General features: G+C 45.0%; 2 protein-coding genes across 2 annotated transcripts; both read left to right on the top strand.

Moving 5' to 3' along the window:
* The first annotated feature begins 1,476 nt into the window (after window positions 1-1,476).
* Window positions 1,477-10,712, top strand: LOC129395260 (G antigen 2D). The gene is made up of 5 exons (XM_055106288.2): window positions 1,477-1,739; window positions 2,778-2,866; window positions 3,334-3,454; window positions 6,276-6,401; window positions 8,859-10,712. Exons 2-5 carry the CDS (start codon window positions 2,786-2,788, stop codon window positions 8,879-8,881), a joined length of 351 nt encoding a protein of 116 aa, XP_054962263.1. The 5' UTR covers window positions 1,477-1,739; window positions 2,778-2,785; the 3' UTR covers window positions 8,882-10,712.
* Window positions 10,713-11,161: 449 nt separating this feature from the next.
* Window positions 11,162-19,771, top strand: LOC129395267 (G antigen 2D). The gene is made up of 5 exons (XM_055106304.2): window positions 11,162-11,276; window positions 12,315-12,403; window positions 12,870-12,990; window positions 15,800-15,925; window positions 18,383-19,771. Exons 2-5 carry the CDS (start codon window positions 12,323-12,325, stop codon window positions 18,403-18,405), a joined length of 351 nt encoding a protein of 116 aa, XP_054962279.1. The 5' UTR covers window positions 11,162-11,276; window positions 12,315-12,322; the 3' UTR covers window positions 18,406-19,771.
* The last annotated feature ends 882 nt before the right edge of the window (window positions 19,772-20,653 follow it).

Genomic DNA, 20,653 nt, shown 5'->3' on the forward strand with positions numbered 1-20,653 from the left:
TTCCGCCATTTTTTTTTCTTTTTCCTTTTGTATTTTTTGTAGAGACGGGGTTTTGCCATGTTTCCCGGGCTGTTGTTGAACTTTTGAGTGCAAGCGATGCACCCACCTCACCTCCCACAGTGCTGGGATTACTGGCGTGGGCCACCGTGGCGGGCCCGTCGTTGCCATTGTAAAGAGTTTTATTTCCTTTTCTGATTTTATGGCATTGCACAGACCCACCCGTTACAATGGTGACAGTGGACATCCTTGTCTTATCCCTGATGAGAAACCGAAAAATTTCAACATTTCACCATCCTATTTACTCTCCTTTTTTGTAGACGGACTTTATCAGAGTGAGTCATTCCATTCTGTTCCAAATTTGCTGAGAGTATTCATTTGAATATATGTTGATTTTCATCAAACAGTGCATCTATTTCGATTACCACAGCATTTTTTCCCATTCATGTGTTAATATAGTGAATTCGATAGATAAATTTGTACGTTTTTAGGTTCGATTATTAAAACTGGAGACAGCGTCTCACTCTGTCCCCGAGGCTGGAGTGCGGTGGTGTTATCAGAGCTCGCTGCAGCCTTGACCTCCTGGGCTCAAGCGGTCCTCCCACCTCAGCCTCCTGAGTAGCTGTGAGTATAGGTACATGCCACCATGCCCAGCTAATTTTTCGATGGTTTTTTTGTTTGTTTTTTGTAGTGATGAGATTTTCTGATGTTGCTTAGGCTGGTCTCGACGTCCTGAGCTCAGGTGATCTGGCCAGCTCAGCCTCCCAAAATACTAGGATTACAGGCGTGAGCCTTGGCCTGGTCTGGTTTTTCTTATATAGGGGTCTTATCTATATAAAGACTAAACTTAATCTGTGCCTTTGTGCGGGTGGGCTAAGAGCATGATGACTTTTATCATTCTATTGATTTAAAGAAAACTATCCTTGACTTACCAGTGTGTAAGTCCATGAAAGCATAATTCTGTTGAAAGCATACATTGTTAATGGGTGTTGGGAACCGTGCACTTTCCGCTGCTGTGGGAGCATGTCCTTGGAGATACCTTCCATCTGTTTTCTCAACTCCAAACATCTTAGGACCATGGGTTGTGACTGGTAGGACTATGTATCTTGCTACTTTCAAGACGGAGTTTACTTTCACGTGGTGTCACTCTGGCTGTCCTGTTTCCCTAATACTGTCACTTCACCCTCTGCGATTCTGATGCTAACAAATGATAGATATCGTTTTAGCATTTTCTTACGGGTCCTAGCGATTCTGTTCATTTTTCTTTCAGTCTCTTTCTCTGACTTGTTCACATTGAACAATTTCCTTTTGGGATAGGTTGCTATTTCTGTTTTCGCAGGTGGTTTACCTGTCTTCCCAGCCAGTCACAGTGGTCCTTGTCCCCATGGTGGGGCCGGGGCAAGAGAGGGCCCTGGGTTGGGGGTGGGGTTCAGTTGAAGATGGGGTGAGTTTTGAGGGGAGCACTACTTGAGTCCCAGAGGCATAGGAAACAGCAGAGGGAGGTGGGATTCCCTTATCCTCCATGAGGATGGGCATCGAGGGTTTGGGGCGTGGCGCTGGGAACGGCAGCCCTCCCCAGCCCACAGCCGCGCATGCTCCCTGGGCTCCCGCCTCAGTGCGCATGTTCACTGGGCGTCTCCTGCCCGGCCCGTTCGCCCACGTGAAGAACGCCAGGGAGCTGTGAGGCAGTGCTGTGTGGTTCCTGCGGTCCGGACTCTTTTTCCTCTACTGAGATTCATCTGGTAGGTCTGCAGGCCAGTCATCCCGGGCGCTGAAGTGTGAGTGAGGGTGGAGAGGGCCTCGGGTGGGTCAGGCGGGTCCCACTTCCTGGTCTGTGGCCTCTGAGGGAGAAGGGCCACGAGGTCGTCCTCCTTCCCTTCACAGGCTGCGAGGCCACCGGCGGCTTCGTGGTCGTGAAGGGGCCTGGACGGGGAGGAAGGTGGGCCGTGGAGGGGAGGCGGTCAGGGGCTCAGGTGAAGATGGGGTGAGTGCTGTTGGGGGGATGGAAGTCCCGAGGTGCCGGGAACCCCCGACGACACAGGGCAGATTCCCTGAATGGGGCCCCCGGCGGGGGCGAGGCGGGCGGTGAAGAAGGGGCCTGGCAGCTGGGAAGGCTGCGGCCTGGTGAGCGCCCCCCCAGCGGTGTGGAGTGCGGAGCGCCCGAGTGAGAAGCACTGCAAGGTCTCACCTCCGCCATGGAAGGTCCGAAAACAGTGGGAAGGAGTGGGCGAGGCAGTGCGGTGCAACCAAACTTGTTGTGAGGGGGGTGAATGGCTCTAGGAAGTGGGAGTGTGCCCAAAGCAGCAATCACGAGAATTGTGATTCACTAGGGTTTTCGTGGGGAGTGCACTTGTGAAACTAAACCTCATCAGAAATGACCTCTGTCTGCGGGGCGCAGTGGCGCTCGCCTACGTAGTCCCAGTTACTCGGGACACTGAGGTGGGAGGATCCCTTGAGCGGGAGGTCGAGGCTGCAGTGAGCTGTGATCACGCCGCTGCACTCCAGCCTGAGCAACACAGCGAGACCGCGTGTCCAAAAGAAATTTAGAAAAAAATGTCCTCTGCCTTTTGCCACACGCCTTAAGATGATTGCTCTGCCAGCCTGGCCAGCAGAAGTGGCTTTGTAGGCACTCAGACAGCGTACACACGTATGCTTAACTCTGGGACTTATTTTGAGAGTATTTCCAAAGTAAAACGGCAAGTTAACATTTATCCATGGAAGTGATCGAATATAGCAGCCCTCTGGGGCTCACGTTCCTAATCACGGTTGTCTGTTTTCAGTGTGAAATATGAGTTGGCGATTAAGATCGACCTATCGGCCTAGACCAAGACGCTATGTAGAGCCTCCTGAAATGATTGGGCCTATGCGGGTGAGTGCTTAAACGTTAATTCGATGTTTTCTATTAGTAGAAATTAATTTTTGTGATAGCGTTGTTTCATTAGTGTGGAAATGCTGATAAAGGTCTTTCCTGCTCATAAAAAGTGATGATGGCATCTCATGAAGGAAACATTGATTCTGGAGGATTTTTTTTTTTTCCTCTCGTGTTCTTCAGCTTTTGCCCATGACTTCTTTCTCAGGCTTTGTTTGTTAATGACAGATTGTACACATGTATTCCAACACAGAGTATAATAGCCTCCAAAGTCCTCGTGCGTCACTTCTCTCACAGAAACCTCCCTGTGGGTGGAGTAACCTTATTGGGCATAGAGCATAGAGTTGGAGAAATGTCTTTAGGCTTAGTTATGACCAGAAATAGCTATGTATTCTGTGTATATATGTAAAATTTTGTATCAATAACGAAACTTACTTTTTATTTGCACACCCACACGTATTCCCCAGCCCGAGCAGTTCAGTGATGAAGTGGAACCAGCAACACCTGAAGAAGGGGAACCAGCAACTCAACGTCAGGATCCTGCAGCTGCTCAGGAGGGAGAGGATGAGGGAGCATGTGCAGGTCAAGGTGAGGGAAAGGGAAGAAGAACGTCCGCTGGCGTGTGCGTGTGTGTGTGTTCGTGTGTGTGTGTGCACGTGTGTGTGTGTGTGCGTGTTAGGCATTGTCACATAGGAGGAACAGGAGGAAAGAAAACAATGGAAAGAATGCCTGAAATTGACTGGAAAAGCGAGGAGGCTATGTAGTTTGCAGCTTAGCTTAGGCAAATCCCTCACTATGATAAAAGTTCTCGACTTTATGAATGAGAGAATGGAGGTGCCAGGATTGTGCGTTATCCAAGAACCCTTGACTGGTGAATACAACATTGGTACTGTGTTCCAAGGTTTGTGTCTTCCTATCATCTATGTTGCTGTAAAGAAGGAAGTGATTTTGCTGAAAATGCTTAAAACTCAAAAGGCTTTACTGTAAGGTAGCTTAGTACTGACCCAAGAATAGACCCAGTTCAGAGGAGCAGGAGCAGCTCCAAAAACCGAGTCGCTGAATGTTGGCCCCCGTTTCCTTTGATTGATATTTTTATATGGTACATTTGATAAAAGCTGGATAAATGAGGATACTGCCATACAGGTAGCTGGTTTAGTGATTTTTCTCAGCGGCTTTTAGGAGGTGATTAAATCCTTTTATGGTTAGAAAAGCAAAAACGGAATTATCCTGAGATTAACGTGAGATGGAAATAATTTCTCCGAGACAAAATGTTTTGAAAGGAAGCATTTATGTAACGGAGGTCATGGATTATTCCAGGGATGCACTGTTAAAAGTTCCTAGAATCTGACTGACAACAATGCCCATTAATTGCTGTCCGCCCACTCCCTTATTCTCAGTGCGGGACAGTATATTTTCTGTGATTCACAAACAATGTTATATTTGGTGCTTTGTTCTTCACGGGGTTCATTTATGGAATATTACCTTTAGGACCTTCGGACCTAAATATAACTTTATTTGAACAAAGTGAAGTTTCTCTTTACCCCAATAGGTAATGGGTGTCGTGACTGTAAGATTTTCCATTGTCCTCACATCCATCCAGCTAATCAATCCTTCAGAAACTGACATTGTAATTGTAACTGAAATCCTATCCACGTGGCAGACTTCAGATTTCTCAGCTGACGCACACTGCTGTTGGTACTCTACGGCTGAATATAAGCATTATACATGTCCTGTGTTTTATCCTTAGATTGTCATTTAGGAGAAAGGTCTAAAGCTGGGCTGAATGCCATGCACTCATAGTCCCAGCTACTTGGGAGGCTGAGGTGAGAGGATTGCTTGAGCCCTGGAGTTCAAGCCCAGCCTGGGAAACACAGTGAGACCTCATCGCTAATAAATAAATAAATGAATACATAAATACATAAAGAAATTCATTAAATAAATAAAGTTTTCATGGTATAGGAAAACACAGATGCAAAGTTTTTGTGCCTAGTGGCTGGTAATGTTGCAAACATAACTCCTTAGTGAACTGTACCACTTAAAAATAGTTAAGATGGTAAATTTTAGGATATCTGTATTTTTTACCACAACTGGAAATTCCTTTCTTCCTAAAGTTCAGTGCAGTTATCATATATTCTTTTAAATTTTTACTGTATGTATCTTCAAGACATAACATTGATAGAAAATTTGCAAGAATAGTACAATGAAGTCATATACTGTTCATCTGGATTCACCAATTGTTAATAGCTTTCGCTTCATAGGTTTCACATGTCTTCCCTCTGTCTCTTACCGTGCTGCCCACACACTCACACACACACACACACACATACGGATATATGTTTACTGTTATTAATGCTGAATTGTTTTGATAAAGTTTCAGGTATTATGGTCCTTTACCCTATGTACTTGAGGGTGTGTATATCGTCAGAGCAAAGAGAAAGTCATTTCTTGGATCATCACTGCACAAAGATCAAAATCAGGAAATTTAACAATGAGAAAATGGAGTCATTTAATACAGAGTGCATACTCAAATTTTGCCAGTTCCCCAGAAAATTTCTTTTTTCCTTTTTTTTTTCTTTGTTGAGACGGAGTCTCTCTCTGTGGGCCAGGTTGGAGTGCAGTAGTGCGATCTCGGCTCACTGCAACCTACACCTCCCAGGTTCTAGGGATTCTCATGCCTCAGCCTCCCGTGTAGCTGGGACTACAGGCGCCGGCCACTGCGGTCTTGAACTTCTGGCCTCACCTGCTCTGCCCACCTTGGCATCCCAAAATGTTTGGATTGCAGGCGTGAGACCCCACGCCCGGCCCAGATAATTTTATTGATAGGATTTCTTTTTCTGATCCAGAGTCCAGTTCAGAATCACACCTTGCATGTGCTTTTCAGGTGTTTTTAGTTTCCTTTAACCTGTAATGTTTCCTTAATTTTGCTTGTCATTCACGATACGGACATTTTTGGAGAGGATAGACCAGTTGGTTTGCAGAATATTCTGCAGTTTGGGCTTTTTCATGTATTTTTAAAAGAGTTTTCTCACTCAGCGTTTATTGGTGGCTACTCATGCCATGTAAGAGTCTAAGCGCTAGGAGTGTAAGTGCTGTGAGAGATGGGATTTGAGCCTTGAGTCATTTAATACGAGAAGGACAATCAGAAGTAGAATAACAGAGAAGTGCAAAGGAGGCAGCAAAGTTGTCTGAGGACAGTCTTCGGAAAGGAAGAGGGTAATATTTGGAACACCTTGTTTTCCTGTTTTCTGCTAACGGACTCCTGAAATAATGTTCCTGGGATTCTTATCAACACATTTATTATTACGTTAGCTAAAGCTTTTATCTAATAATACCGAGAGCATGAATATTATTTTCTTATTCATACTTCATGTTTTACTGCTTAAATTGATACGTAGCTTTTATTTTTAAGGGCCGAAGCCTGAAGCTGATAGCCAGGAACAGGGTCACCCACAGACTGGGTGTGAGTGTGAAGATGGTCCTGATGGGCAGGAGATGGACCCGCCAAATCCAGAGGAGGTGAAAACGCCTGAAGAAGGTAGGCAATCCATTAGGCATGCACATTGTAGGGTGTCTGTTTCCACAGTATCATATTGTAATTCTTACTATGTTTTTGAGACGGAGTCTCGCTCTGAAGACCAGGCTGGAGTGCAGTGGTGCCACCTCGGCTCACTGGAAATTCTGTCTCCAGGGTTCAAGTGATTCTCCTGCCTGAGCCTCTGGCGGAGCCGTGGTTACAGGCATGCTCCGCCGCGCCCAGCTAATTTTTGTATTTTTAGTAGAGACAGGGTTTCGTTCTGTTGCACAGGTTGTTCCCGAACTCCTGACCTCAGGTGATCCACCTGCCTCGACCATCGAAATTGCCGGGATTACAGGCGAGAGCCACCGTGCCCGACCCAGCATTATATTTTTAATAACAGAGAGGTAACAATACTGCCTCTTTAGTAACAGAGTTCTTATATACAGGTTATTTGAAACGTAGTTCAGGCCCCAGCACCCGACTGATAGACTGTCAGATAGGGAAACAAACTGAGTCAAAGCTATGTTGAATTAAAAGTTTTGAGTATAAATCCTTAAACCAGTAGCTCACAATTTTCAGATGCTTTTGTAAAGGTCTGCTTTTAATCAATACATAACACGTTTGTAACACCCATCACTTGGTGTGAAAAATGCTGAAGCACTCATGAGGGTTCTAATAGCAGCTCTTACAGCCTTGGCGAGATTCTGAGTGAGTCCTTTCCCTTCTAAACCTATCTTTGGTTCTTATGAAATTAGTGAGTTTAAGTCAGAGATTTTAAAACCATTTTCCATTCCGGTTCTTTCATACTCTGATCCTGTTGCATAGAATGCGTGGGACACAGAGATCATCTGCTTCGCATGGTTTGTTAATCACAGATCATGAAACCCTGGCCCGAGTCATCTGAAAATCTCTGAACTGAGATTTCATTGTCAGTAAGAAAGTGAGCGGGCCCTCTGCTTCATCCTAGTTTTTCCGTGTGGAGAGCTGAATACGTAGTGTAAGATCTTGTGAAATTGTGAATTCTCCCTCTTCTTGGTTTGTTTGTTTGTTTGCGACAGAGTCTCAGTGTGTCACCCAGGCTGGAGTGCAGTGATGCAATTTCAGCTCACTGCAACCTCTGGCTCCCAGGCTAAAGCCGTCCTCCCACCTCGGCCTCCTGAGTGGCTGGAACTACATGCACAAGCCACCGTGCCTGAGTACATTTTTTTGTTTTCATTTTTGTAGAGATGAGGTCTCACTGTGTTGCCCAGGCAGGGTTTCTCTGGCTTTCAATGAACAACTGCTTCTTTTTTTTTTCTTTTATTTATTTATTTACTTTTTTCTTATTATACTTTAAGTTTTAGGGTACATGTGCACATTGTGCAGCTTAGTTACATATGTATACATGTGCCATGCTGGTGCGCTGCACCCACTATCTCATCATCTAGCATTAGGTACATCTCCCAGTGCTATCCCTCCCCCCTCCCCCCACCCCACAACAGTCCCCAGGGTGTGATATTCCCCTTCCTCTGTCCATGTGATCTCATTGTTCAGTTCCCACCTATGAGTGAGAATATGCGGTGTTTGGTTTTTTGTTCTTGCGATAGTTTACTGAGAATGATGATTTCCAGTTTCATCCATGTCCCTACAAAGGACATGAACTCATCATTTTTTTAGGGCTGCATAGTATTCCATGGTGTATATGTGCCACATTTTCTTAATCCAGTCTATCGTTGTTGGACATTTGGGTTGGTTCCAAGTCTTTGCTATCGTGAATAATGCCGCAATAAACATACGTGTGCATGTGTCTTTATAGCAGCATGATTTATAGTCCTTTGGGTATATACCCAGTAATGGGATGGCTGGGTCAAATGGTACAATTGCTTCTTAAATCTTTCCCCACGGAAACCTTGAGTGACTGAAATAAATATCAAATGGCGAGAGACCGTTTAGTTCCCGTCATCTGTGGCATGTAGGTCAGTGATGCTCAGCATGGGTGTGAGTAAGATGCCTGTGCTATGCATGCTCCCTGCCCCACTGTCAGTCTTCATGAGCCACTATTTCTAATAAGACTGTAGACACACATACGATATAATCATCTCTAATCATATCAAATGTTACATGTAAGTTTCAGCTTTAGAGACATGAATTGATAAGATTTAAAGTTGAAAGACCATGACTCTAGTACTTCCTGAGTAATCAACTGAAGTATGCTTTACACATGTGTTTTCCAAATTGCTGACTGTTAATTGTAAGTGCTTGTGACTTGAAAGGAAGCACTTGATGTTCAGGGAGGAAATTACTTTTAAATTCTGCAGGTGTACGCTCAAAGTTTATGCAGAGGTTCAATTGCGTGTAAGACACGGGATCACCCATAGGGTTCTGTTTTTAGTCCATTTAATAAAACCCAAAGTGTAGTGTGCTTTGTATGCCTTTAGGGTCATCTGAATAATCTGTTGCTAAGTCATGTTCCCAATCGTTGTGTTTCTGTTACAGGTGAAAAGCAATCACAGTGTTAAAAGAAGACACGTTGAAATGATGCAGGCTGCTCCTATGTTGGAAATTTGTTCATTAAAATTCTCCCAATAAAGCTTTACAGCCTTCTGCAAAGAAGTCTTGCGCATCTTTTGTGAATTTTATTTCTAGCTTTTTGATGCTGTGAAATATGTATCATTCTTTGAAATCGTGTATTGTAACTCTCTGAGCTGGTATGTAGAGACATCGTTCTTTTTTTTTTTCTTTCTTTCTTTGTTCTCTTTTGAGACGGAGTCTTGCTCTGTCGCCCAGGCTGGAGTGCAGTGGCGCGATCTCTGCTCACTGCAACCCCGCCTCCCGGATTCAAGCAATTGTCTGCCTCAGCCTCCCGAGTAGCTGGGATTATAGGCACCCACCAGCACGCCTGGCTAAGTTTTGTGTTTTTACTAGAGATGGGCTTTCGCCATCTTGGCCGGGGTGCTCTTGAACTCCTGACCTCGTGATTCACCTGCCTTGGCCTCCCAAAGTGCTGGGATTACAGGCATGAGCCTCCGCGCCCGGTGGAGACATAATTCTTACATATTGGTTTTCTATCCAGCGGCCTTGTGAAATATGCTTGTGAATTCTAAAGTTTACTTCTAGGTCGTTTTCAGTCTTCAATATACAGAAACATATCATCCTGGAATAAGAGCAGTTTTGTTTCCGCCATTTTTTTTTCTTTTTCCTTTTGTATTTTTTGTAGAGACGGGGTTTTGCCATGTTTCCCGGGCTGTTGTTGAACTTTTGAGTGCAAGCGATGCACCCACCTCACCTCCCACAGTGCTGGGATTACTGGCGTGGGCCACCGTGGCGGGCCCGTCGTTGCCATTGTAAAGAGTTTTATTTCCTTTTCTGATTTTATGGCATTGCACAGACCCACCCGTTACAATGGTGACAGTGGACATCCTTGTCTTATCCCTGATGAGAAACCGAAAAATTTCAACATTTCACCATCCTATTTACTCTCCTTTTTTGTAGACGGACTTTATCAGAGTGAGTCATTCCATTCTGTTCCAAATTTGCTGAGAGTATTCATTTGAATATATGTTGATTTTCATCAAACAGTGCATCTATTTCGATTACCACAGCATTTTTTCCCATTCATGTGTTAATATAGTGAATTCGATAGATAAATTTGTACGTTTTTAGGTTCGATTATTAAAACTGGAGACAGCGTCTCACTCTGTCCCCGAGGCTGGAGTGCGGTGGTGTTATCAGAGCTCGCTGCAGCCTTGACCTCCTGGGCTCAAGCGGTCCTCCCACCTCAGCCTCCTGAGTAGCTGTGAGTATAGGTACATGCCACCATGCCCAGCTAATTTTTCGATGGTTTTTTTGTTTGTTTTTTGTAGTGATGAGATTTTCTGATGTTGCTTAGGCTGGTCTCGACGTCCTGAGCTCAGGTGATCTGGCCAGCTCAGCCTCCCAAAATACTAGGATTACAGGCGTGAGCCTTGGCCTGGTCTGGTTTTTCTTATATAGGGGTCTTATCTATATAAAGACTAAACTTAATCTGTGCCTTTGTGCGGGTGGGCTAAGAGCATGATGACTTTTATCATTCTATTGATTTAAAGAAAACTATCCTTGACTTACCAGTGTGTAAGTCCATGAAAGCATAATTCTGTTGAAAGCATACATTGTTAATGGGTGTTGGGAACCGTGCACTTTCCGCTGCTGTGGGAGCATGTCCTTGGAGATACCTTCCATCTGTTTTCTCAACTCCAAACATCTTAGGACCATGGGTTGTGACTGGTAGGACTATGTATCTTGCTACTTTCAAGACGGAGTTTACTTTCACGTGGTGTCACTCTGGCTGTCCTGTTTCCCTAATACTGTCACTTCACCCTCTGCGATTCTGATGCTAACAAATGATAGATATCGTTTTAGCATTTTCTTACGGGTCCTAGCGATTCTATTCATTTTTCTTTCAGTCTCTTTCTCTGACTTGTTCACATTGAACAATTTCCTTTTGGGATAGGTTGCTATTTCTGTTTTCGCAGGTGGTTTACCTGTCTTCCCAGCCAGTCACAGTGGTCCTTGTCCCCATGGTGGGGCCGGGGCAAGAGAGGGCCCTGGGTTGGGGGTGGGGTTCAGTTGAAGATGGGGTGAGTTTTGAGGGGAGCACTACTTGAGTCCCAGAGGCATAGGAAACAGCAGAGGGAGGTGGGATTCCCTTATCCTCCATGAGGATGGGCATCGAGGGTTTGGGGCGTGGCGCTGGGAACGGCAGCCCTCCCCAGCCCACAGCCGCGCATGCTCCCTGGGCTCCCGCCTCAGTGCGCATGTTCACTGGGCGTCTCCTGCCTGGCCCGTTCGCCCACGTGAAGAACGCCAGGGAGCTGTGAGGCAGTGCTGTGTGGTTCCTGCGGTCCGGACTCTTTTTCCTCTACTGAGATTCATCTGGTAGGTCTGCAGGCCAGTCATCCCGGGCGCTGAAGTGTGAGTGAGGGTGGAGAGGGCCTCGGGTGGGTCAGGCGGGTCCCGCTTCCTGGTCTGTGGCCTCTGAGGGAGAAGGGCCACGAGGTCGTCCTCCTTCCCTTCACAGGCTGCGAGGCCACCGGCGGCTTCGTGGTCGTGAAGGGGCCTGGACGGGGAGGAAGGTGGGCCGTGGAGGGGAGGCGGTCAGGGGCTCAGGTGAAGATGGGGTGAGTGCTGTTGGGGGGATGGAAGTCCCGAGGTGCCGGGAACCCCCGACGACACAGGGCAGATTCCCTGAATGGGGCCCCCGGCGGGGGCGAGGCGGGCGGTGAAGAAGGGGCCTGGCAGCTGGGAAGGCTGCGGCCTGGTGAGCGCCCCCCCAGCGGTGTGGAGTGCGGAGCGCCCGAGTGAGAAGCACTGCAAGGTCTCACCTCCGCCATGGAAGGTCCGAAAACAGTGGGAAGGAGTGGGCGAGGCAGTGCGGTGCAACCAAACTTGTTGTGAGGGGGGTGAATGGCTCTAGGAAGTGGGAGTGTGCCCAAAGCAGCAATCACGAGAATTGTGATTCACTAGGGTTTTCGTGGGGAGTGCACTTGTGAAACTAAACCTCATCAGAAATGACCTCTGTCTGCGGGGCGCAGTGGCGCTCGCCTACGTAGTCCCAGTTACTCGGGACACTGAGGTGGGAGGATCCCTTGAGCGGGAGGTCGAGGCTGCAGTGAGCTGTGATCACGCCGCTGCACTCCAGCCTGAGCAACACAGCGAGACCGCGTGTCCAAAAGAAATTTAGAAAAAAATGTCCTCTGCCTTTTGCCACACGCCTTAAGATGATTGCTCTGCCAGCCTGGCCAGCAGAAGTGGCTTTGTAGGCACTCAGACAGCGTACACACGTATGCTTAACTCTGGGACTTATTTTGAGAGTATTTCCAAAGTAAAACGGCAAGTTAACATTTATCCATGGAAGTGATCGAATATAGCAGCCCTCTGGGGCTCACGTTCCTAATCACGGTTGTCTGTTTTCAGTGTGAAATATGAGTTGGCGATTAAGATCGACCTATCGGCCTAGACCAAGACGCTATGTAGAGCCTCCTGAAATGATTGGGCCTATGCGGGTGAGTGCTTAAACGTTAATTCGATGTTTTCTATTAGTAGAAATTAATTTTTGTGATAGCGTTGTTTCATTAGTGTGGAAATGCTGATAAAGGTCTTTCCTGCTCATAAAAAGTGATGATGGCATCTCATGAAGGAAACATTGATTCTGGAGGATTTTTTTTTTTCCTCTCGTGTTCTTCAGCTTTTGCCCATGACTTCTTTCTCAGGCTTTGTTTGTTAATGACAGATTGTACACATGTATTCCAACACAGAGTATAATAGCCTCCAAAGTCCTCGTGCGTCACTTCTCTCACAGAAACCTCCCTGTGGGTGGAGTAACCTTATTGGGCATAGAGCATAGAGTTGGAGAAATGTCTTTAGGCTTAGTTATGACCAGAAATAGCTATGTATTCTGTGTATATATGTAAAATTTTGTATCAATAACGAAACTTACTTTTTATTTGCACACCCACATGTATTCCCCAGCCCGAGCAGTTCAGTGATGAAGTGGAACCAGCAACACCTGAAGAAGGGGAACCAGCAACTCAACGTCAGGATCCTGCAGCTGCTCAGGAGGGAGAGGATGAGGGAGCATGTGCAGGTCAAGGTGAGGGAAAGGGAAGAAGAACGTCCGCTGGCGTGTGCGTGTGTGTGTGTTCGTGTGTGTGTGTGCACGTGTGTGTGTGTGTGCGTGTTAGGCATTGTCACATAGGAGGAACAGGAGGAAAGAAAACAATGGAAAGAATGCCTGAAATTGACTGGAAAAGCGAGGAGGCTATGTAGTTTGCAGCTTAGCTTAGGCAAATCCCTCACTATGATAAAAGTTCTCGACTTTATGAATGAGAGAATGGAGGTGCCAGGATTGTGCGTTATCCAAGAACCCTTGACTGGTGAATACAACATTGGTACTGTGTTCCAAGGTTTGTGTCTTCCTATCATCTATGTTGCTGTAAAGAAGGAAGTGATTTTGCTGAAAATGCTTAAAACTCAAAAGGCTTTACTGTAAGGTAGCTTAGTACTGACCCAGAATAGACCCAGTTCAGAGGAGCAGGAGCAGCTCCAAAAACCGAGTCGCTGAATGTTGGCCCCCGTTTCCTTTGATTGATATTTTTATATGGTACATTTGATAAAAGCTGGATAAATGAGGATACTGCCATACAGGTAGCTGGTTTAGTGATTTTTCTCAGCGGCTTTTAGGAGGTGATTAAATCCTTTTATGGTTAGAAAAGCAAAAACGGAATTATCCTGAGATTAACGTGAGATGGAAATAATTTCTCCGAGATAAAATGTTTTGAAAGGAAGCATTTATGTAACGGAGGTCATGGATTATTCCAGGGATGCACTGTTAAAAGTTCCTAGAATCTGACTGACAACAATGCCCATTAATTGCTGTCCGCCCACTCCCTTATTCTCAGTGCGGGACAGTATATTTTCTGTGATTCACAAACAATGTTATATTTGGTGCTTTGTTCTTCACGGGGTTCATTTATGGAATATTACCTTTAGGACCTTCGGACCTAAATATAACTTTATTTGAACAAAGTGAAGTTTCTCTTTACCCCAATAGGTAATGGGTGTCGTGACTGTAAGATTTTCCATTGTCCTCACATCCATCCAGCTAATCAATCCTTCAGAAACTGACATTGTAATTGTAACTGAAATCCTATCCACGTGGTAGACTTCAGATTTCTCAGCTGACGCACACTGCTGTTGGTACTCTACGGCTGAATATAAGCATTATACATGTCCTGTGGTTTATCCTTAGATTGTCATTTAGGAGAAAGGTCTAAAGCTGGGCTGAATGCCATGCACTCATAGTCCCAGCTACTTGGGAGGCTGAGGTGAGAGGATTGCTTGAGCCCTGGAGTTCAAGCCCAGCCTGGGAAACACAGTGAGACCTCATCGCTAATAAATAAATAAATGAATACATAAATAAATAAATTCATTAAATAAATAAAGTTTTCATGGTATAGGAAAACACAGATGCAAAGTTTTTGTGCCTAGTGGCTGGTAATGTTGCAAACGTAACTCCTTAGTGAACTGTACCACTTAAAAATAGTTAAGATGGTAAATTTTAGGATATCTGTATTTTTTACCACAACTGGAAATTCCTTTCTTCCTAAAGTTCAGTGCAGTTATCATATATTCTTTTAAATTTTTACTGTATCTATCTTCAAGACATAACATTTATATAAAATTTGGAAGAATAGAACAATGAACTCGTATAGTTTACACCTGGATTCACCAATTGTTAAAAGCTTTCGCTTCATAGGTTTCACCTCTTCCCTCCCTCTCTTACCGTGCTGCCCACACACTCACACACACACACACACAAACCGATATATGTTTACTGTTATTAATGCTGAATTGTTTCGATAAAGTTTCAGGTATTATGGTCCTTTACCCTATGTACTTGAGGGTGTGTATATCGTCAGAGCAAAGAGAAAGTCATTTCTTGGATCATCACTGCACAAAGATCAAAATCAGGAAATTTAACAATGAGAAAATGGAGTCATTTCATACAGAGTGCATACTCAAATTTTGCCAGTTCCCCAGAAAATTTCTTTTTTCCTTTTTTTCTTTGTTGAGACGGAGTCTCTCTCTGTGGGCCAGGTTGGAGTGCAGTAGTGCGATCTCGGCTCACTGCAACCTACACCTCCCAGGTTCTAGGGATTCTCATGCCTCAGCCTCCCGTGTAGCTGGGACTACAGGCGCCGGCCACTGCGGTCTTGAACTTCTGGCCTCACCTGCTCTGCCCACCTTGGCATCCCAAAATGTTTGGATTGCAGGCGTGAGACCCCACGCCCGGCCCAGATAATTTTATTGATAGGATTTCTTTTTCTGATCCAGAGTCCAGTTCAGAATCACACCTTGCATGTGCTTTTCAGGTGTTTTTAGTTTCCTTTAACCTGTAATGTTTCCTTAATTTTGCTTGTCATTCACGATACGGACATTTTTGGAGAGGATAGACCAGTTGGTTTGCAGAATATTCTGCAGTTTGGGCTTTTTCATGTATTTTTAAAAGAGTTTTCTCACTCAGCGTTTATTGGTGGCTACTCATGCCATGTAAGAGTCTAAGCGCTAGGAGTGTAAGTGCTGTGAGAGACGGGATTTGAGCCTTGAGTCATTTAATACGAGAAGGACAATCAGAAGTAGAATAACAGAGAAGTGCAAAGGAGGCAGCAAAGTTGTCTGAGGGCAGTCTTCGGAAAGGAAGAGGGTAATATTTGGAACACCTTGTTTTCCTGTTTTCTGCTAACGGACTCCTGAAATAATGTTCCTGGGATTCTTATCAACACATTTATTATTACGTTAGCTAAAGCTTTTATCTAATAATACCGAGAGCATGAATATTATTTTCTTATTCATACTTCATGTTTTACTGCTTAAATTGATATGTAGCTTTTATTTTTAAGGGCCGAAGCCTGAAGCTGATAGCCAGGAACAGGGTCACCCACAGACTGGGTGTGAGTGTGAAGATGGTCCTGATGGGCAGGAGATGGACCCGCCAAATCCAGAGGAGGTGAAAACGCCTGAAGAAGGTAGGCAATCCATTAGGCATGCACATTGTAGGGTGTCTGTTTCCACAGTATCATATTGTAATTCTTACTATGTTTTTGAGACGGAGTCTCGCTCTGAAGACCAGGCTGGAGTGCAGTGGTGCCACCTCGGCTCACTGGAAGTTCTGTCTCCAGGGTTCAAGTGATTCTCCTGCCTGAGCCTCTGGCGGAGCCGGGCTTACAGGCATGCTCCGCCGCACCCAGCTAATTTTTGTATTTTTAGTAGAGACAGGGTTTCGTTCTGTTGCACAGGTTGTTCCCGAACTCCTGACCTCAGGTGATCCACCTGCCTCGACCATCGAAATTGCCGGGATTACAGGCGAGAGCCACCGTGCCCGACCCAGCATTATATTTTTAATAACAGAGAGGTAACAATACTGCCTCTTTAGTAACAGAGTTCTTATATACAGGTTATTTGAAACGTAGTTCAGGTCCCAGCACCCGACTGATAGACTGTCAGATAGGGAAACAAACTGAGTCAAAGCTATGTTGAATTAAAAGTTTTGAGTATAAATCCTTAAACCAGTAGCTCACAATTTTCAGATGCTTTTGTAAAGGTCTGCTTTTAATCAATACATAACACGTTTGTAACACCCATCACTTGGTGTGAAAAATGCTGAAGCACTCATGAGGGTTCTAATAGCAGCTCTTACAGCCTTGGCGAGATTCTGAGTGAGTCCTTTCCCTTCTAAACCTATCTTTGGTTCTTATGAAATTAGTGAGTTTAAGTCAGAGATTTTAAAACCATTTTCCATTCCGGTTCTTTCATACTCTGATCCTGTTGCATAGAATGCGTGGGACACAGAGATCATCTGCTTCGCATGGTTTGTTAATCACAGATCATGAAACCCTGGCCCGAGTCATCTGAAAATCTCTGAACTGAGATTTCATTGTCAGTAAGAAAGTGAGCGGGCCCTCTGCTTCATCCTAGTTTTTCCGTGTGGAGAGCTGAATACGTAGTGTAAGATCTTGTGAAATTGTGAATTCTCCCTCTTCTTGGTTTGTTTGTTTGTTTGCGACAGAGTCTCAGTGTGTCACCCAGGCTGGAGTGCAGTGATGCAATTTCAGCTCACTGCAACCTCTGGCTCCCAGGCTAAAGCCGTCCTCCCACCTCGGCCTCCTGAGTGGCTGGAACTACATGCACAAGCCACCGTGCCTGAGTACATTTCTTTGTTTTCATTTTTGTAGAGATGAGGTCTCACTGTGTTGCCCAGGCAGGGTTTCTCTGGCTTTCAATGAACAACTGCTTCTTTTTTTTTTCTTTTATTTATTTATTTACTTTTTTATTATTATACTTTAAGTTTTAGGGTACATGTGCACATTGTGCAGCTTAGTTACATATGTATACATGTGCCATGCTGGTGCGCTGCACCCACTATCTCATCATCTAGCATTAGGTACATCTCCCAGTGCTATCCCTCCCCCCTCCCCCCACCCCACAACAGTCCCCAGGGTGTGATATTCCCCTTCCTCTGTCCATGTGATCTCATTGTTCAGTTCCCACCTATGAGTGAGAATATGCGGTGTTTGGTTTTTTGTTCTTGCGATAGTTTACTGAGAATGATGATTTCCAGTTTCATCCATGTCCCTACAAAGGACATGAACTCATCATTTTTTTAGGGCTGCATAGTATTCCATGGTGTATATGTGCCACATTTTCTTAATCCAGTCTATCGTTGTTGGACATTTGGGTTGGTTCCAAGTCTTTGCTATCGTGAATAATGCCGCAATAAACATACGTGTGCATGTGTCTTTATAGCAGCATGATTTATAGTCCTTTGGGTATATACCCAGTAATGGGATGGCTGGGTCAAATGGTACAATTGCTTCTTAAATCTTTCCCCACGGAAACCTTGAGTGACTGAAATAAATATCAAATGGCGAGAGACCGTTTAGTTCCCGTCATCTGTGGCATGTAGGTCAGTGATGCTCAGCATGGGTGTGAGTAAGATGCCTGTGCTATGCATGCTCCCTGCCCCACTGTCAGTCTTCATGAGCCACTATTTCTAATAAGACTGTAGACACACATACGATATAATCATCTCTAATCATATCAAATGTTACATGTAAGTTTCAGCTTTAGAGACATGAATTGATAAGATTTAAAGTTGAAAGACCATGACTCTAGTACTTCCTGAGTAATCAACTGAAGTATGCTTTACACATGTGTTTTCCAAATTGCTGACTGTTAATTGTAAGTGCTTGTGACTTGAAAGGAAGCACTTGATGTTCAGGGAGGAAATTACTTTTAAATTCTGCAGGTGTACGCTCAAAGTTTATGCAGAGGTTCAATTGCGTGTAAGACACGGGATCACCCATAGGGTTCTGTTTTTAGTCCATTTAATAAAACCCAAAGTGTAGTGTGCTTTGTATGCCTTTAGGGTCATCTGAATAATCTGTTGCTAAGTCATGTTCCCAATCGTTGTGTTTCTGTTACAGGTGAAAAGCAATCACAGTGTTAAAAGAAGACACGTTGAAATGATGCAGGCTGCTCCTATGTTGGAAATTTGTTCATTAAAATTCTCCCAATAAAGCTTTACAGCCTTCTGCAAAGAAGTCTTGCGCATCTTTTGTGAATTTTATTTCTAGCTTTTTGATGCTGTGAAATATGTATCATTCTTTGAAATCGTGTATTGTAACTCTCTGAGCTGGTATGTAGAGACATCGTTCTTTTTTTTTTTCTTTCTTTCTTTGTTCTCTTTTGAGACGGAGTCTTGCTCTGTCGCCCAGGCTGGAGTGCAGTGGCGCGATCTCTGCTCACTGCAACCCCGCCTCCCGGATTCAAGCAATTGTCTGCCTCAGCCTCCCGAGTAGCTGGGATTATAGGCACCCACCAGCACGCCTGGCTAAGTTTTGTGTTTTTACTAGAGATGGGCTTTCGCCATCTTGGCCGGGGTGCTCTTGAACTCCTGACCTCGTGATTCACCTGCCTTGGCCTCCCAAAGTGCTGGGATTACAGGCATGAGCCTCCGCGCCCGGTGGAGACATAATTCTTACATATTGGTTTTCTATCCAGCGGCCTTGTGAAATATGCTTGTGAATTCTAAAGTTTACTTCTAGGTCGTTTTCAGTCTTCAATATACAGAAACATATCATCCTGGAATAAGAGCAGTTTTGTTTCCGCCATTTTTTTTTCTTTTTCCTTTTGTATGTTTTGTAGAGACGGGGTTTTGCCATGTTTCCCGGGCTGTTGTTGAACTTTTGAGTGCAAGCGATGCACCCACCTCACCTCCCACAGTGCTGGGATTACTGGCGTGGGCCACCGTGGCGGGCCCGTCGTTGCCATTGTAAAGAGTTTTATTTCCTTTTCTGATTTTATGGCATTGCACAGACCCACCCGTTACAATGGTGACAGTGGACATCCTTGTCTTATCCCTGATGAGAAACCGAAAAATTTCAACATTTCACCATCCTATTTACTCTCCTTTTTTGTAGACGGACTTTATCAGAGTGAGTCATTCCATTCTGTTCCAAATTTGCTGAGAGTATTCATTTGAATATATGTTGATTTTCATCAAACAGTGCATCTATTTCGATTACCACAGCATTTTTTCCCATTCATGTGTTAATATAGTGAATTCGATAGATAAATTTGTACGTTTTTAGGTTCGATTATTAAAACTGGAGACAGCGTCTCACTCTGTCCCCGAGGCTGGAGTGCGGTGGTGTTATCAGAGCTCGCTGCAGCCTTGACCTCCTGGGCTCAAGCGGTCCTCCCACCTCAGCCTCCTGAGTAGCTGTGAGTATAGGTACATGCCACCATGCCCAGCTAATTTTTCGATGGTTTTTTTGTTTGTTTTTTGTAGTGATGAGATTTTCTGATGTTGCTTAGGCTGGTCTCAACGTCCTGAGCTCAGGTGATCTGGCCAGCTCAGCCTCCCAAAATACTAGGATTACAGGCGTGAGCCTTGGCCTGGTCTGGTTTTTCTTATATAGGGGTCTTATCTATATAAAGACTAAACTTAATCTGTGCCTTTGTGCGGGTGGGCTAAGAGCATGATGACTTTTATCATTCTATTGATTTAAAGAAAACTATCCTTGACTTACCAGTGTGTAAGTCCATGAAAGCATAATTCTGTTGAAAGCATACATTGTTAATGGGTGTTGGGAACCGTGCACTTTCCGCTGCTGTGGGAGCATGTCCTTGGAGATACCTTCCATCTGTTTTCTCAACTCCAAACATCTTAGGACCATGGGTTGTGACTGGTAGGACTATGTATCTTGCTACTTTCAAGACGGAGTTTACTTTCACGTGGTGTCACTCTGGCTGTCCTGTTTCCCTAATACTGTCACTTCACCCTCTGCGATTCTGATGCTAACAAATGATAGATATCGTTTTAGCATTTTCTTACGGGTCCTAGCGATTCTATTCATTTTTCTTTCAGTCTCTTTCTCTGACTTGTTCACATTGAACAATTTCCTTTTGGGATAGGTTGCTATTTCTGTTTTCGCAGGTGGTTTACCTGTCTTCCCAGCCAGTCACAGTGGTCCTTGTCCCCATGGTGGGGCCGGGGCAAGAGAGGGCCCTGGGTTGGGGGTGGGGTTCAGTTGAAGATGGGGTGAGTTTTGAGGGGAGCACTACTTGAGTCCCAGAGGCATAGGAAACAGCAGAGGGAGGTGGGATTCCCTTATCCTCCATGAGGATGGGCATCGAGGGTTTGGGGCGTGGCGCTGGGAACGGCAGCCCTCCCCAGCCCACAGCCGCGCATG

The sequence above is a fragment of the Pan paniscus genome, chromosome X, assembly GCF_029289425.2.
Source record: "Pan paniscus chromosome X, NHGRI_mPanPan1-v2.0_pri, whole genome shotgun sequence".
Lineage (NCBI taxonomy): Eukaryota > Metazoa > Chordata > Mammalia > Primates > Hominidae > Pan > Pan paniscus.

Bases quoted from the DNA above. Each gene is read 5' to 3' on its own strand.
- LOC129395260 (XM_055106288.2), top strand. From the start codon at position 2,786: ATGAGTTGGCGATTAAGATCGACCTATCGGCCTAGACCAAGACGCTAT. The intron at 3,455-6,275 runs GTGAGGGAAAGG...TTTATTTTTAAG, and splicing joins GGGAGCATGTGCAGGTCAAG to GGCCGAAGCCTGAAGCTGAT. The intron at 6,402-8,858 runs GTAGGCAATCCA...TTTCTGTTACAG, and splicing joins GGTGAAAACGCCTGAAGAAG to GTGAAAAGCAATCACAGTGT.
- LOC129395267 (XM_055106304.2), top strand. From the start codon at position 12,323: ATGAGTTGGCGATTAAGATCGACCTATCGGCCTAGACCAAGACGCTAT. The intron at 12,404-12,869 runs GTGAGTGCTTAA...TGTATTCCCCAG, and splicing joins AAATGATTGGGCCTATGCGG to CCCGAGCAGTTCAGTGATGA. The intron at 15,926-18,382 runs GTAGGCAATCCA...TTTCTGTTACAG, and splicing joins GGTGAAAACGCCTGAAGAAG to GTGAAAAGCAATCACAGTGT.